Raw genomic sequence first — 16,388 nt, forward strand, 5'->3', positions numbered from 1 at the left:
TTAAAGATAACAAAATAAGATAGGAAGACAAATGTACTATTACATTGAATATCTACACGTGTATAGAATCAATGAACTGAATTATAAAGTACCGGTAGCAGTAAAATTTTAACCTCCAATTGTGCATACCGGTATGCCTTTGTAATTTCATATTTAGTTGAATAATCCTGCTGAAATATCAATTGAGCAGGGTACAGATGATAGGAAAAGAACGACATTGGTCGAAAGCAATCATTCGGAATAGGCAATGTAATATGGTAATAGGACTACTGGTGTACCATTAATTGAAAATCTCATTATTTGTATCAATATCTGCAGGGTCTAACTAGCCTCTTACTGCCTTTTGAGTTGAGAAAATAATGCATCTCTTTTCATCCATCTCTCGCTTTCCTTTTCTCTTTTCAGTATATATCTTTTCAGATGCTTGCGCTGGAGTTCATTTTACCATCTATACGCACTCGATTTGAGGCTGTGTGTATCCATCGCACGATAGATACACACAGCCTCAACAAGGGCGGATAGATAGTATAATGAATGAATGAAAACATGCATCATTTGTTTTATACTACGAGACTCCCAGATCCTTGTTATTTGATGTAAAAAAAGATTTCAATCAAGATTGTTTCATGACAGTATGGCTGACAAATAATATCAAGTTTAATATGCTTAATTTAGTGTGCACATATAGATAAGCGCACTTACCTCTACGCAGTGGCGTACGCAGGGTGTTTTCAAGGGGGGGTTTAACATTTTGAAATCAGGCCAAAATTTCGCAATGACTCAGCCGGCCTCTGAATAAGCAGGGGGGGGGGGGGGGGGGGGGGTCTCGAAATTTGAAAATTTTACATTCTGCTCCGTTGGGGTGGGGGGTGGGGGACAGGGGGTAAGGCCACCTTTTTTAGGCCAGCCATTGGTAAATTTGTTTATTTTATTTTTTTTTTTTTTATTAAAAAAAAAAAAAAAAAAAAAATGAACAAAAAGGGGGGGGGGGGGGGGGAGGTGGGGTTTTCCTCCAAAATACACAAATAAAAAATACCAAAGCCCCCCCCCCCCTCCCCTGCGTACGCGCCTGCCTCTACGCATAGTGCTGTGCAATAATAGGCTCACAAATGTACAGTACATGCACTAAAAAATTGTGGGATAGTACTGGAAACTAGTGCACGCTTTTTCATGAAAACCGTGGGATAGTGTCAGTAAATGAATCACACATGACCACGCATGACCAATCATTTGATTAGGATCTGGGAGTGAGTTGCATAATATAATATCAATCAACATTACAACAAGGAAAACTGAACAATTTTTATGTAAGAAATGGTGAATGGTTTTATTTACTTTATTATTTTTGTATACTATTTTTTATTTTAGTATTCTCTTTCTCACCCCTTCCGTTATATAGAAAATGAACACAACAGAACAATACTTGCAACGGTATATTCATCAACAGCACAATAATAAATACCTAAATGCATGTTTAATATTCAAGTCGTACATAAAGCCAAATAGTTCCAAGACACATACTACATTTTTGAAGATTTTTAATGAACAAACTGATTTATCACGTGATATTTCATTTTCACACATTGTTAGCTATCTAAGTGCATTCAAACTTATATTCTGAAGTTGATTCACAATCTGTTTTGCTATTTAGAATGTGAAATAAGATCCACAAAACAAGAATAATAATATCAATCAAAGTACTTGTCGTCTTGTTTTGATAAAAGAAATATTAAATCGGTCAATTCTGTATCCATTTACTAATGAAATGGTAGTTTTTTTGCCCACAGCTGTTTAAGGCACTACACAGCTGATGTAGTGCCCTTACATTTCAATACAATGAACGCTTATTTTCAAATCTTAAATTATGTTATTTTTAGGTGTGCATTGTAGGTAGCACTGCATAAAAGATACAGTGTAAGAACAACACATATTTTCTCTTTAAGTGACCTATGAATTAGACACACACATTAAAAAACTGAGTCCTTGGGGAAATGTTTGGCTTAGTAAAATAGAGTTTTGTTATGTCTCCATCCATTCTCATAATAAAGAGTCTGTATTCAAAATATAAACTAGTGAATATGGGAAGAGTTATTTCTTGCATATATTTGTACTACACAGAGAAACATCATGGGATGTAATGTTTTCCTAATTCCAATTATTTAAAGTACTGCAAACCATACTAACCCATATTGCATACAGAAACTGGGTTGGTTCATGTCTTAAGCCTATGCGAAAATCTAGTATTTAACAGGTTAAAACTTCTAATAATCACTGAACTGTGCTCTTGTTTTGATAAAAGAAATATTAAATCAGACAATTATTAAATCGGTCAAGTAAAGCTTCAGAAAACAAGAAAAAATCTGTCAGCTTGGAAGATTTTTAAAGTATTTTGTCTTTTGTTGCTCTCCTCCACGACATGTAGGGAAAGGATTTAATTCAGTGAGGCCTGATAAAATCTCATCAGAACATATCCCCAGATGCTAAGAACCACTTAAACTCTGTACTGTCTTCTTTCTCTCATCTTGGATGAATACTATTGACATTGATAAAATTACTTAGCATTGCTCAGGAACATAAGTCTGACTGCATCAAGAGGTTATATATTTCTTCTTTTTAACCATGATTGGCTATTAAAATAAAGAAGATATTTACAATTTACAAATCATCAATATCAGCACTGGATATAAAGAGACGTAATGTAAAAATTAAATTTAAAAAAGAGAAACAGGCAAGGGAAAAGTTACAACTAAAATTAATTTAAAATATGATACATACCGGTACACAATGAACACTAGGGAGGCAGAAATTGGCCAACTTCAAATCTGAATAATCATTTGCTAGCCAGTAAATACATGTTTACTGCTAAGATTTATTTCCTGCAAATTGAGCAAAAGATGGCATCATAGGGATGAAGTAAAGCTTCCTGATTTTGTCACTTTTCTTCCATTTCTTCTTGGACATAGAGATCCATGCATTAAAAACTTGTTGAGTGTCCTATATTAAGTAAGGAATTTCTTGGCACCAACATCTTAAAAAATTACCCCATAGCACCTGGGAATTATGTGCAGTTAAATGTAACAGTGAATGAGGCAACAAAAAGCTAAACATTATGTGGATTTTCCATACTGGATAAGTCAAGTCAGTTCACATCAATCCTAAGATTGGCATATTCATATTTGTTGCAGTAAACATGTATGTAGTGGCACTTTGCACTATTCTATGCAGATAAAAAATAGTTTGGACATTATTCACATCATGGCCTGTGTTCATGATATACTTCATACATGCTGTTTATACATTACTTGGGTTTCTCAATCGACTCAATGTTGAAGTTTCTCTGGCAGCTCTTAAAGATTGGAGCCACACACAGTTTCCAAGTTTTTAAAAAGTCTTCTTTAAATACAAACATGTACAATTCCTATAAAAGCAGGAATACATAATACTAATAGTCAACAGCCACAGCACACACTTGCAATAAAAAATTAACATTTCTGCTTATCGGTGGATTTGGGCTCTATTAAAGTAAAGGAAAAGTTATCAGGGTTCACAACTAATAGACACATTAGTGCACAAAAATGTATGTCCAGGACTCTGTTGCAGAAAGCTTACCACGTACTGATGGTACCTTTGCCATCAATATGAATTACCATTGCAGTATCACTCAACAGCCAATCAAATCAAGGTTGCCATGGAAGTTACCATCAAAGCTAAGCTGAATGCAACAGGGCATACAGACTCAATTCGCACCTCGTTCCAAAAAGTGAGTATGGAGCCCTGACTTTTGAAGAAGTAAAGTAGAGAACAAAATTGCTTAGATTCTCGAGTATAAAAATAAAGAGAACAGAAAGTTGAAGAATGAATACCTACATGTACAATTCCTTTCCATTTATGACTGATATATACAGTATATACCAGTAGAGAGAAAATCCTGAAATAGGCCCTTGCAATCCTGATAAACAGAGATATAATTGTTATAGAGCAATAAAATGATTACGCATTCACCGGGAAATATGGCAAGGTAGGCAGTTATGATTGGTCATGAAAAGGAGAGAAGAATCAAACTCTTTCCAACAAAGAACTTTTTGTTTATTTAAATCCAGCATATGGAGCTGGAAATTTTTTTACTAGGATCATTACAATGCAGGTCAGGATAAATATGTGAAATAAAAAGTGGAATGTCTATAAAGTATTCTAATCAGTATGGAAAGATATATTCAAACATTGTCCATGAACAGTCTAGGATTCTACAATGCACCTAATACCATTATCCTTTTTCTTAGTACACTTCTCTTTAACTCTATGGCCCATATTCTACTGAAATTTAACCTGACACTGAGTTTAGGCTTTTGTTCAAAATAAGGTTTAACAAAGTAAGTTAGTCTGAGGTTAAAGTTATCCTTTTGTTAAACATGATCTTATGCCTCAGTCACACCTTTGCGTATTTGGCTTGCGTATTGCTGCATATTTATGGCAAGCTGTTTTAACATTTATTCCTACTTCTTGATATTAAGAAATGAATTCTTGATATCAAGAATTACCATTGCTTTTCAACAGAAAATCATTTCTTGATAACAAGAATTCAATTCTTGATACGGTCAAACTGGTCTATAGCGACCGCCCAAGGGATACACAAAAAGTAGTCTTAGTACACAGGTGTCCTTTGTAGACAGGTGGTCACTAAAGCAGGTTTGACTGTATCAAGAAATAGGAATAAATGTTAAAATGGCTTGCCATAAATATGCAGCCATACACAAGCCGTATACACAAAGGTGTGACTGAGGCAAAAGACCCAGTGTCAAATTTAACAGTATTAGTAGAATACAGTCCTCTTAGTCTTTGACATTTTGACTCAAGCACTTTAATAATTCAAAAGCAAGCATATAATACAGAAGGGTTTGATGTGAACAAATGTTCAGAAACTACCCTTGTCATCCTCTAAAAGTAATTATCACACACACATTCTGCTGACCCTAATTTCATAAAGTTGGAATGGCTTTAATACCGTATAAATAAATGTTCTACATTGCACTGTTATATCCTGTATTGCCCAAACTTTATTTTTGGTTGAACAATAAATTTCATTACCACTGTATGTTTACAACCAAAGCAAACAATACAACTTTAAGATGATATTTCTGCCTAAATAGTCATCATTTCAAGAAATATTAATGCACTGAATAGATTTTCCCTTCTTGACCAATCATAACTGCCAGTCACCGAATGGATGTCCCTCCCGGGGATTTGTCATGTGACCTGATGTCATGTGACTTGTCATGTGATCTGGAGCGTGACCTGCTGTATGACCTGTGATCCCCATGGCTGTAGAGGGAGGAGTCCGAGTGTGCTGGGCTGGCTGCGGGTCTGTCGTACGGGACCGGCAACTTTCTTGCACTGTTGGGGAGATACATGTATAGAGGACTGTGTTAAAGCTCATCAAAACATGTACTGAGTGTCATTTCTACACTAGTAGGTAGATACACACCTGCTTCAAACTTCCATTTGTGAACATTCAATTTCTTCAAAGAGTTTGGTTAGATGTATCCTTTTAACAAAAGATTGAATGTAAGCATTAACTCAACTCTAAATTATCAAAATACGAGGAAAAGGGATATTATTTTCAAAGTCTTGATGTACATGGAAATACATGTAGTCCTCAGCTTTCTGTTTTTGAACTTGCATAATTTCAATTTTGTTGATGTAATTGTAAACGTTTACCAAACCATGCTACTGTATACCAGCACATTCGCTGTGTTGTCATTTTCACAGCTAAGCAGTACACAGAAACAATATCAGAATAGTCTTACACTTTTGTGTTACAATAGGAAAGACTAGTTTAAACTTTAAAGACTGAAGTTTAGCTGTCTACCGGTACATGTAGATAGTAAATACTCTAGAATTTGCCTCTTTCTCTAATGTTATAAAGCCCTCGGAGTAAGGCATAAAGTTGAGATATTTAAACCTGAAACAGGCATTCAGACTGAGACTCTAAATTCATTTCCATGTACTTTCTCCACTTATTGTATCTGAAAATGCTATGCATGCCCATGCAGTTGAAACTACTAATAGATTTCATATTTCTCATTATGCAGAGTGTAAATATGTATATCTTTCTACCCTATATCCAGAGTGCATAGATTATGTATATTATCCATCAAAATACAAAAATTCTAATATCCTGAGTACTATTCAAACATTATTTGGGCACATATGTATATTTCTCTTTTGTCATGATCGTTAAATAGCACACACGCATATACACCCACACAAGCTGAAAAGTGAGTGAAAGCTTGACTGATTATAATATATTTGATAGTTAGCATGACTGGTTACAATGCTGATGGTGGGATGAAGTTAGATTGATTCAGATTAGAGGCAGTGGTAATGGTAACCACCCCACAATGCAATATCGTTCTTATCCCTATTTGATTCAAAAGCCTGAATTCACAAAAGAGGTATTTTCAAGTTAACCCATATTTTCCACCTCCATAAAGCAAAGTATGCATTGTCAATAGGGCAATAATATGCCAATATATACACTTATTTGCACTTCTTTTAGTCAATGGTGGAGTAAACCATTATTTAGACAATTCTTTTATTGAAATCAAATCCCCTTTGTTAATTAATTTGGCCAACTTTTCATAAAAACTCTACAATACAATTCATGACCCTCAACATTTGCATGTTAGTGTTCATTCAGATGATACCTATTTTGCTGTAAGTTGCATAGTTCATTGAAGTTAAGTTACCCATGTCAACATGAGGAATAAATAATCAAGGGTAAAAGTAACAGCACTGTTGAACAAGAACTCTTAAAGTTAATTTTTGATACCAATATTCATTTTTTTTTTAATGAAATCAATATTTGAAAATTCATTTTCCTGGTTTTCAAAAACTGTGGACCCACAAACATACATTGCAAGTATACTGTGCATTTCTAACAAATTCAGCATTAAGTCATTGCTTACCGGCAGAATTATGAAAAAAATCACTATCACAGCATAAAATATTAACAAATTAACATTTCATTTGTGCCAAATCATTTGAAATTATATTGTACATCTGTTATAACTCAATGATCATGTAAATTGTTAAGTGAGTTAACACAGCACATGAAAGCATTAATCATTATTGATTAGTATGAAAACAGCAACTCAGCATTAGTACAGGGGTAAACAGGTGGTGTGAACACACATATGTGGTGGAACAACTGTAAGTTAAAAGAGAGAAGTTAGTAAGAATAACATGCACGCTGCACACAGACAGTTAACGTCAGATCTTTGATGTGCGAACCTGTGCAATGTGCGTCTTGAACAACAATGTCATACACTTTTTGATGAAATAAATGGGGAAAAAGTCATATAAATGTATCATACCAGACACATTTTAAGGAATCGCCCGGATAAAAAATGATTGTATTACACAATTACAGGTACAATGACATTTAAAAAAAGAAAATACATGTAATTCCATTTTCCCCACCATGTACACATTTTGATTTCTTGTGTTATGGTATTGGTTTGCCACTAATGGTTTCAAGAAAAGGTTGAGTTCTGGCAAATGTGAAAAATAATTTGTGAGCTCTTTCATTTTTTTAATTGTCAGTGTGGAAAATGTATCATAGAAAAAATGTGCCCTGAAAAGGGAGGCTCTTTAAATGCCCTCATATTCAAAATAAGACAATTAAGAGCTAAAGGTTGTGGACCACCTCCTCATGCCACAAGTTTGTGTATGTCCCATAAACACATTTCTGTGTTGACAGTACATGTGACTATCAACAAGACTGGGCCAATTTCTTATCATTTTATGATTTCAAAACCTTGTATTATACACCAATACTCATGTGCTACAAAATCAGCCTTATCCAATAGCTTCTACACAGTGGCTTTCACAATGAAATCGCAAGATCAGAACTCAATTTATCTTTCAAACATATGAAAGTATGATAAGATGTGTTAGATTAAAATAGTCATGCCTATCAATAGCAATTGCAGGGACTAGTATGTAAAATGTGAGATTTATAAGATTTATAATATTGAATGAATTTATGACAAAAGGGATAGAATATTTTTAGGCATAAAGAGAATATAAGAAAGGGGAAGATATAAAGGAAGACACAGAGATAATAAGCAGTACAATAAATAGAGCAAAAAAGAGAGAGAAAGAAAGAGAGAGAAAGAAAGAGAGATAAAGAAAGAGAGAGAGAGAAAGAAAGAGTGAGAGAGAAAATATCGTACAATAAGACTGCGGCAATAGAAGAGAATATCTTCACACAGAAAATATTAAAGACAAACATGACCTTTTTTATGTAGACTATTATTTCTAACTGGAGATTCCATTTTAATCATGAAAATGTATATGTCTTTGTTTTCAACATTCACTCTTCAGGAACGAATCATTTTCAATGTAAAACTCAAGAAAAAAAAAATATCGGTAGATAAATCCTATATGAAATAGTATTAATATGCAACCTTGAGTAAACAATCTGTGCATATGTTACAACTGATTCACAAGTACCAATTGAAGTTTAACAGGCCATCCATAAAAGTTTTCCAACCATCCACCCATCCCTACAGAGTGATATGCCTACAATGTTAATTGATGCATCTATGCATGCAGCATGTTATGTGAAGTAATAAGACAGAAAGCTGAGAAAGCTGAATCCCATAAAACATGCTAAGAAAACATGAACAGATTTTGATGTAGAACACTGACACATAATCCACATGCTCTAAAACCAACACAACATTGTTTTAACAAACACAAGAAAAAATAAAGCATGCATAGCTTGCTCAAATACACACATAGATATTGAATACGATGTTTATACTGCTATATGCCTGCAACAGAAGTACTTACAACAAATACAAGATTTTCAACACAAAAACATGAAAGCATGCAGTGGAAAAGGGAAAGAAACTTGTTTGATTATTCCACAACACATGCAACAAGATATTACAACATTCATGAATGCAATGGAGAAAAGGGGCAACTGACACATCAAATGAAAAAGTATTTAGAGTTTCTTTCATTCTAGGGATTAAACGAGCAAATTCAATGTGAATACTTCTGAAAATAGCTGGAAAGATGTTTCAAGTAAAGGAGAAAAAAAGTTGACTAATTCATCAACTTAACAACAAAATAACACGTTAGACTTTTTCTTCAGGATAACAAAAATATACTTAAGAAGTTAAGATAATGCAAAGCAAAGAGTGAACAAAATCCTTTCAAACTGATAATTACATGTTATTCAACACAACAGTATTCTAAAGTACAGGGATGCTAGTGAACACTTAATTTTGTTAAATTTTTTAAATGGCATCTAACAACGTTCCCCCCTTTTGAGTAAGAAAATAAGGGGGAAAATTGGGAACATCAGGTTAAATCCGGGGGGGGGGGGGGGGGGGAAGAAGAACAAATTCAGGAAAAAAATTGGGGGAAGAAAAATCAGGTAATTATCAGGCCTGAAAGTAATAACATAATTCAATTTTATTTGTTGTATTTGTAAGTTTCCCATAAAGCATAGGATTGATAAAGATAGGTTGGATCACCGTCCAAACTAAATTGTAGGGTCCAATCCACTAATCAAAAACCACTATCTGTAAACTTTTTACTTTGCATTTCTATGATACCTGCAATCACAGTAATAAAAGAATGCAGGCATTTCTAAATGAAAAAAATCCTGAAAAACTAAATCTTTTAAAACCATGCACAATACCCACAGCTATACAACAAAGCATTAAAATGAAATGAATCAAGATGCATTTTATGAGATAAACATGTATGATCTTACCCTGACTTCCAAAACACAAACAAAATTCATTTGACATAACAACTTTATGATCCTTCATGCTATTTTCAAATATATGTAGGGTTGCAAGTTGTTAGATGATACACAGTTGCACAAGGATGCATGCAGAGAATTTTAGAACGTCATACAGAGGCAAAAAGGAGCACATGTTAGTTAGGACATTAACAATGATTGAGAAATGCTGCAAAGCATGAATTTCTTAGCCAATAAAAAAAAAGCTTCAAGCACATAAACATGCAAATGAACATGCAAATGAACTTGTGTATATGAAAACATGCAACATGTAAAAATATCTTTATTCTGGATTCATGAGAGATAGTGCATGAAAACAAATTGCTACAGAGTTCTTATAAAATCATAAGCTTATCATCACAGATTGGGGGGGGGGGGTGGCTGAAAGTACTTATCAGTTAGAGATATTTTTATCCTGAAAGACAATCAACTTTTAATATTGCCAACAGTTAATTTTGTCAATTAACACTTTTACCACTACAAAACTAGGAAATCCATTGTTTCTCTATGAAAATATTAGTCTCTTGAATTTGTAGACCAAAGAACTTTGTTGCATAATGCTTACATGCACTGAAAGAACTTACACTAAGTAAGTAGACATGCATGCAAGTTTTACTTTCAAAAGGTTATCAGTATCATATTAAGCAAAGAGCTTTGGACCACCATCAATACAAATTTGAAACATTTGACACAAATATCACAGGGATGAGAAACACTATCAATGAAAGCATGCATGAGATAAAGAGAACCCACTTTTTAAAATTTTCTTAATAAATTTTCAGCTATAAAGTCTTATATAACTCTTACTCAACAAGGAACTATTTGTATCTTTTTGTTTTATGACGATAACCACAGGGAGAACAAGACATACACCTTTACCTACAGGTGTATATACATTTATCATAGTGTCATCTGCATTTATTGTAGATCAATACCCTAATTTTGTCATTATTATTATCATTATTTTTGTTAAATCCCATATTGTTTTATTTTCGCTTCTGCTTGTGAGCACTTTAATGAAAAAAGTTGCAATTGACCTGTTGCCCATAAAGTTGGAATAATTTGTCTTCACCTTGTTTCACGAAAGGATTCAGATCTCCCTTCATTCACTCTTAAATAGATACATTTTATATAAACTATTATGAATAAATCATATTGTCACTTTCATTTTATGAAAATAGGTAGAGACAAAATATTCCCTATTAAGGGCAAAAGTCTAGGTTGATAGGTGTAAAGGTGCATTTTGGGAAGATTTCACAACCAAATTTGGGGATGACATCACAAGTGCACCCGGCATACTGTGCTTGAGAGACAACTGAGGCAATTTTGCCTTGGAATTGTTGCATATCAACTAGGCAAGCAAATTTAATGTAAAAAATACAATTTTAAAAAGAGTACAACTTTGATAAAATTCTGTGACTAAAACATGACTCAAATTCCAACTGATTAGAATTTGCTGTTATTCTTTCATAAATGCACCTTGACTAGATTATGAATGTTGTTAGTTGATGAATGTCAGTGTATGTATTGCAGAGTTAAAGTTATCTGCATAACAAGATGTTGCTGCCATCATGGTTGTATCAAAGAAACACAGTACAATTCATTTTTTTTTCTTTCTATAACATTCAAACTCTTACCAATTACCCAACAGTCAAAAAGCATATTTTCTTTCATTTCTCCTTTCTATTTATTCTTCCTTTCTCTCTTTTGATATTTTTTTTCTCCCTATCCTGCAGTCACCTGATAAGAAATACAGTTTGTATTCTTTAATTTAACAGGGGTCGATTCTTTTGTCTCATTTTGAAACAACCTTGACAGGAGCAACAACATCACTAAATGTTAGCATTTTTCACTTCATGAGGCACTGTTATCATTTTATGCAGCAATCTCTATGCATTCCTGTGAAACAAAGTAAAATAATTCAACTATGATTAGTAGGATGAATACAGCTAAAAAAACAAAACTTGACATTTCCCCTACATTCTGTGAAGTAAGAGCACCTTGCTCATCGTCTGTAGAAGCGATCTCGAGATCGTGATCGTGATCGGCTACGATCTCTGCTGCTACGTCGATGTCTGCTACGATCACTGTAGTAGGTGCGATCTCGACTGGATGACCTCCTGCTGCTACAAGTTTTGAGAGGAACAAAGATCAGTAAGTCATCGCCCTAAACTCAAATTCAATTTAAGATGAAAGACTGGTTTCTTATGAATTTTGATAATTGATAATATCCTTTGTTCTTAACTGAAGTATCAATGAAATCTTATAAGGCAAAATATCAATTAAACCTGGTATACAATAGAGCACATATATATTGAGCTGAGCAAATAAAGAACATATTGTATTATAACAACTATATATACTATACATAAGAAGAATAGCAAATAAAGATAGTACAATCATGCTATAAAGAGAGATGCAAATCATTATTAAGATCATACTGACGATTTCACTATAATTTTATAATAAACAAAACAACACATACACATAAACAGGTTTTACAGCATTACACCTACAATTACAAGAACAAGCACAGAATAATAACTTTCATTTCTATCATAAACAAATTGTCAAGAAGAAATTTACCATTTCCCTTCCTTTAATATTTCCAATACTTCTGAGTAAATCAAGCAAGTTAAAATTGTGCTATCACGCTGTGATTCAAAACCTGTCATATTAACAACTCACATTCATCAATAGGTGCAAAAAACAAACAAATGACACACAGTGAATAACCTCCCTTTGATCTTGGGTGACATAAGTGAAGAAATCATCATTCATTATCATTTTCAACCTATCAACATCTTTCATACAAATTATTACAATTTTTGACCCCCTTTTTTTTTACTAGAAATAAAACTGAAATTTCAGCTACTGCTGGTTACAAACGAAAATTGGCACATTCCCTTTCTAATATATTGGGGGGGGGGGGGGGGCAGAGTCAAGGCAGTAAGACTGCAGTAGACTGCGTACAGTAACAGAACTCGTAACTTGTAAAATAATTCTGATTTTGTTTTTTAACCCGTGTGATATACATGCAACCTTAGCATGACAAAATCACTTAAAATGTTGACAGGCTGAATATTTAATTTCTGAAAATAGAATTTTGTGATTCACTGCAAGCAACACAAATATCAAACACAACAAAAATATCAATTTACAGAATTAATGTAATCCTCTTATTCTTCATAACCAATCAATTATGAAGTTAAATTTGTCATAGATCTTTCAATAAGGCAGGTTCATTTTCACATGAGGCTGAGAAAATCAAAAATCTCAAGGAAAAGGATGTGAATGAGGACAAGAAAGGCACAATGTCTGAACAAGATTTTCAGAGTGACGGCCTTTTGGCTCAACCAGGGATAACTTATATTACCTTGTGATTCTCCTTCTGTCTAGGAAGCTTGGAGAATCACGGCGTTTGCGGATTGGTGAGAAATTCTTCTCCTTGGTCTTGGAAGAGGGGCTCTTGCTTCTTGACTTGCGGCGTTCATAGGGGGAGTAGCTGAGGGAACGAGACCTTGAGCGCCGCCGCTCCTTAGAGTAGCTGTGAGACCTGGATTGGGGCAAGAAAAATTAATAACTGCATTGATACTGACAATTTCATTGTGTGCCTGACAGAAGGACTCAAATCTGTATAGCTTTCAAGCTCAAGTAACAAGTTATTACTGTTGATTTGGACAAATATAGAAGGAAATGTGCTGTGCTCATGTAGTCAAAGAATGTTTTTTCCTGAAAGATACATGATTTGTCTTTGCATCAATTCAAGCCTTTTCGGAAGGCATACATCATTTCATCTGACGATGGTAATGACGATGTGAAATGCTGAATACGTGAAAAAATCAGTCTTTCAGTTGCCTTCTTAAAATCTTAACTGGGTTTACTCAACTTTCCACAAATATGGCAGACTAGATATTGAAGATTAGTCATTTATTGACACAACTTTTAATATAATGTTTGTTAAGAGCAATAAGGGTGTTAACTCATGGCCTTTTACATGAGGTTAAAGCTCTTCTGGCTTTCAACACATGATGATGCTATTGATAAAATTTCAAACCGTGTCTCAACGTAGGCAGACATATAAACACAATACTTTCATTATGAACATGTACATCTAACTACACTAAGTACAATAGGGCTATAGGAACTTCCACTCATTACAAATCTCATGTCTTGACCTATCAATACTAAGTTGACAACTTGATAAAGATGACCAGTTATACCTTCTGCTTCTAGATCTTGACCTTCTACGTGACCTCCTCTCAGGAGAGCGTGAGTAGCTCCTTGACCGGTCTGAATCGGAGGAGTATGATCTTCTGCTTTTCTTGCCGTTTTTGCCATTTTCTTCCTTCTTGTGACTTTGTTTGGAGTCCGGAGAGCGTGAGTGATGTGAACGGCGACTTCTCTCCGGTGAGGATCTGTGTACAAACAAGAACATTGATGAAGAGGTATTTCACACAGCTTTGTAGAGAATATTCTGCCTACACTACATTGTGAAGCAAATCCTGAAGGCTTTGTACCGCAAGGATAATTTGCTATACCAAATACTCTTGTGAACTGGATAATGCCTCAGTGATACCAATGAGACTGAGACCAGATAAACAACACACCAAATAAAACGTTACAATACTCTCAATGTCCAAGAATCGGTTGGTTCAGAATACTTTCAACAACGAAAGTCAGGTATTACTAAAGTTACCACTATATCAATTCTATCGAAGCAGGTTGACAGGGAACATGACTGGTACATGTGCTTGTGATTTTTTTTTAAATAGTTTAATGTCTAGTTTAATAGCACGTTTCTTATCTTGGTAAACCAAACTATAGTTTCTATTTTGTGTACATGTATATACATTTATCACATAAAATATATTTACTCTGGAGTTCTATGGAGACAAGACCTATTTGGTAAAGATCTGAACATTCTTAAGTCAAACTTAACAAAACTACTTCAATGAAATACCAACTGTTTAAAATGTTTAAAATATATTATACCCAGGCTTTATTTGCAGATTTGACTGTAAATAGTCATGTAAATTTACTGTCAACTAAAAATTTATCTTCTATAAGATCTAAGGAAGGCAAGGATTACTCTGGAGAAGAAAAAAATGATAACATTCTCTTGTCAAACCCTGCCTTATCCATTAGCACATAGAATGCCAGGTAAAAACAATTTTGCAGTTGATTTTATACATTCTAGCTGTATACAAACAATTCCTTTAGGTGATTGGGACAATTTAAGCTCACTTAAATCTCTTTGTTGTATGTGTTTGAGACCTACCCTGCAGACTCTAGACCCGACTCTGATTCACTATTGTCTCTTGACCGATGACGGTGACTTCTCTTGCTACTTCTGTGCTTATCAGACTTGTCCTTACTGAAACAGATGAAAATGAACAAAGCAATTAATCATTATAAGGTTTCACAAGATGAATAGTGAGCTAAAAGAAATACATGTACTCATCATATATGTTCTCTCTACCCCCAAAATAATACCTGCATGAAAAATAACAATTGAAATGGAAGTAGTAGAAGTTGTAGTAGTAATAATGATAATAATAATGATAATGATAACGATAATGATAATTAGAATAATGACAATAATAATAATCAAAGTGCCACTGGGACCTATGAATGTGATTTACAACTACGATCATGCTTACAATGGCTAAAAACAATTATCAAAGAGGTAACTTTTTAGCACTTTCTTAAAAGCTTTGATGACTGTAATAGAACATTCGAAAATAAAGAGATAAAAAAAGGGAATCAGTAAAGTTAAAATCTATACACAAGACTCCTTTTGACTTCTATGTTGAGGGACATTTCAACACTAAAGAGATCCTCCTGTAACTTGCTATGGAACTATTTTGGGCATGTAGGGTACTTTTTGAGAGGGTCACTGCCATATAATTTTGTAACATTAAAACTTAGGCCTGAATATATCTATACACTTGATGAGCAAATATCTCACCTCTTGTGACTGCTCTTCTTGTCTTTCCTATTACAAGAAGAAAAATAATAAGAAAAAGTTCATGAGAACTTAAAATGGCTTTTGCATTTCACGGGGAAAAACACTCTAGAAAACTTAATTCCTCTGTACCCGTCACTCATATTTACATTGTAAATAGAGTGAGCTGTCCATCTATTTCTATTCAATATCTGCATTTCTAAACTATTTCTAGGAGACAAAAATTGCTTGACATTATTTCTCATTAAACAAAAAAACAAGCGGTCCATGGACCTAACGCTCACTTAAACTGTTGAAAGAAGGAGCCTCAAAATATGGGACCTACAATGTAGCTCCCAACCCCTTTGCCCTACATGTAGATCACATGATTTATCAAATATGAGAATAGTAGGGAAATTGAGGTGGGCTGCTGCAACATTCTCTGCAGGGGGCAGGTATTCCATTAAAAAAAAAAGTTAGGTCTCCTTCACATACCAATGATTCCTACAATGTACAATGATTAGCCACAACTTATACCAACATGTTGGTATAAATCATATCTACATGTACACTTTCTGATCTATCAGCATATGAAGTAACAAAATGAGGGTAACCAGGCTT

The 16,388-nt window shown here is 34.1% G+C and overlaps 1 protein-coding gene across 3 annotated transcripts in view; it reads right to left on the minus strand.

The window, feature by feature from the left end:
* Positions 1-1,306: 1,306 nt before the first annotated feature.
* The window catches only part of LOC584224 (serine/arginine repetitive matrix protein 2), a 47,242-nt gene continuing 32,160 nt past the window's right edge, over positions 1,307-16,388 (minus strand). The window contains exons 7-12 of one of the 3 annotated variants that reach the window (XM_030992315.1): positions 15,792-15,818; positions 15,102-15,197; positions 14,044-14,238; positions 13,197-13,376; positions 11,801-11,946; positions 5,278-5,391 (exon numbers count right to left, since the gene is read on the minus strand). In XM_030992315.1, the coding sequence (XP_030848175.1) occupies positions 11,826-11,946; positions 13,197-13,376; positions 14,044-14,238; positions 15,102-15,197; positions 15,792-15,818 (619 nt within the window). In that variant the 3' untranslated portion in view covers positions 5,278-5,391; positions 11,801-11,825. Of the gene's footprint in view, positions 5,392-11,800; positions 11,947-13,196; positions 13,377-14,043; positions 14,239-15,101; positions 15,198-15,791; positions 15,819-16,388 lie in introns of all 3 variants that reach the window. The other 2 variants (XM_003726217.3, XM_011678504.2) reach the window with 2 other exon arrangements.

Source organism: Strongylocentrotus purpuratus, unplaced genomic scaffold (assembly GCF_000002235.5).
Source record: "Strongylocentrotus purpuratus isolate Spur 01 unplaced genomic scaffold, Spur_5.0 spur5_scaffold_2, whole genome shotgun sequence".
Lineage (NCBI taxonomy): Eukaryota > Metazoa > Echinodermata > Echinoidea > Camarodonta > Strongylocentrotidae > Strongylocentrotus > Strongylocentrotus purpuratus.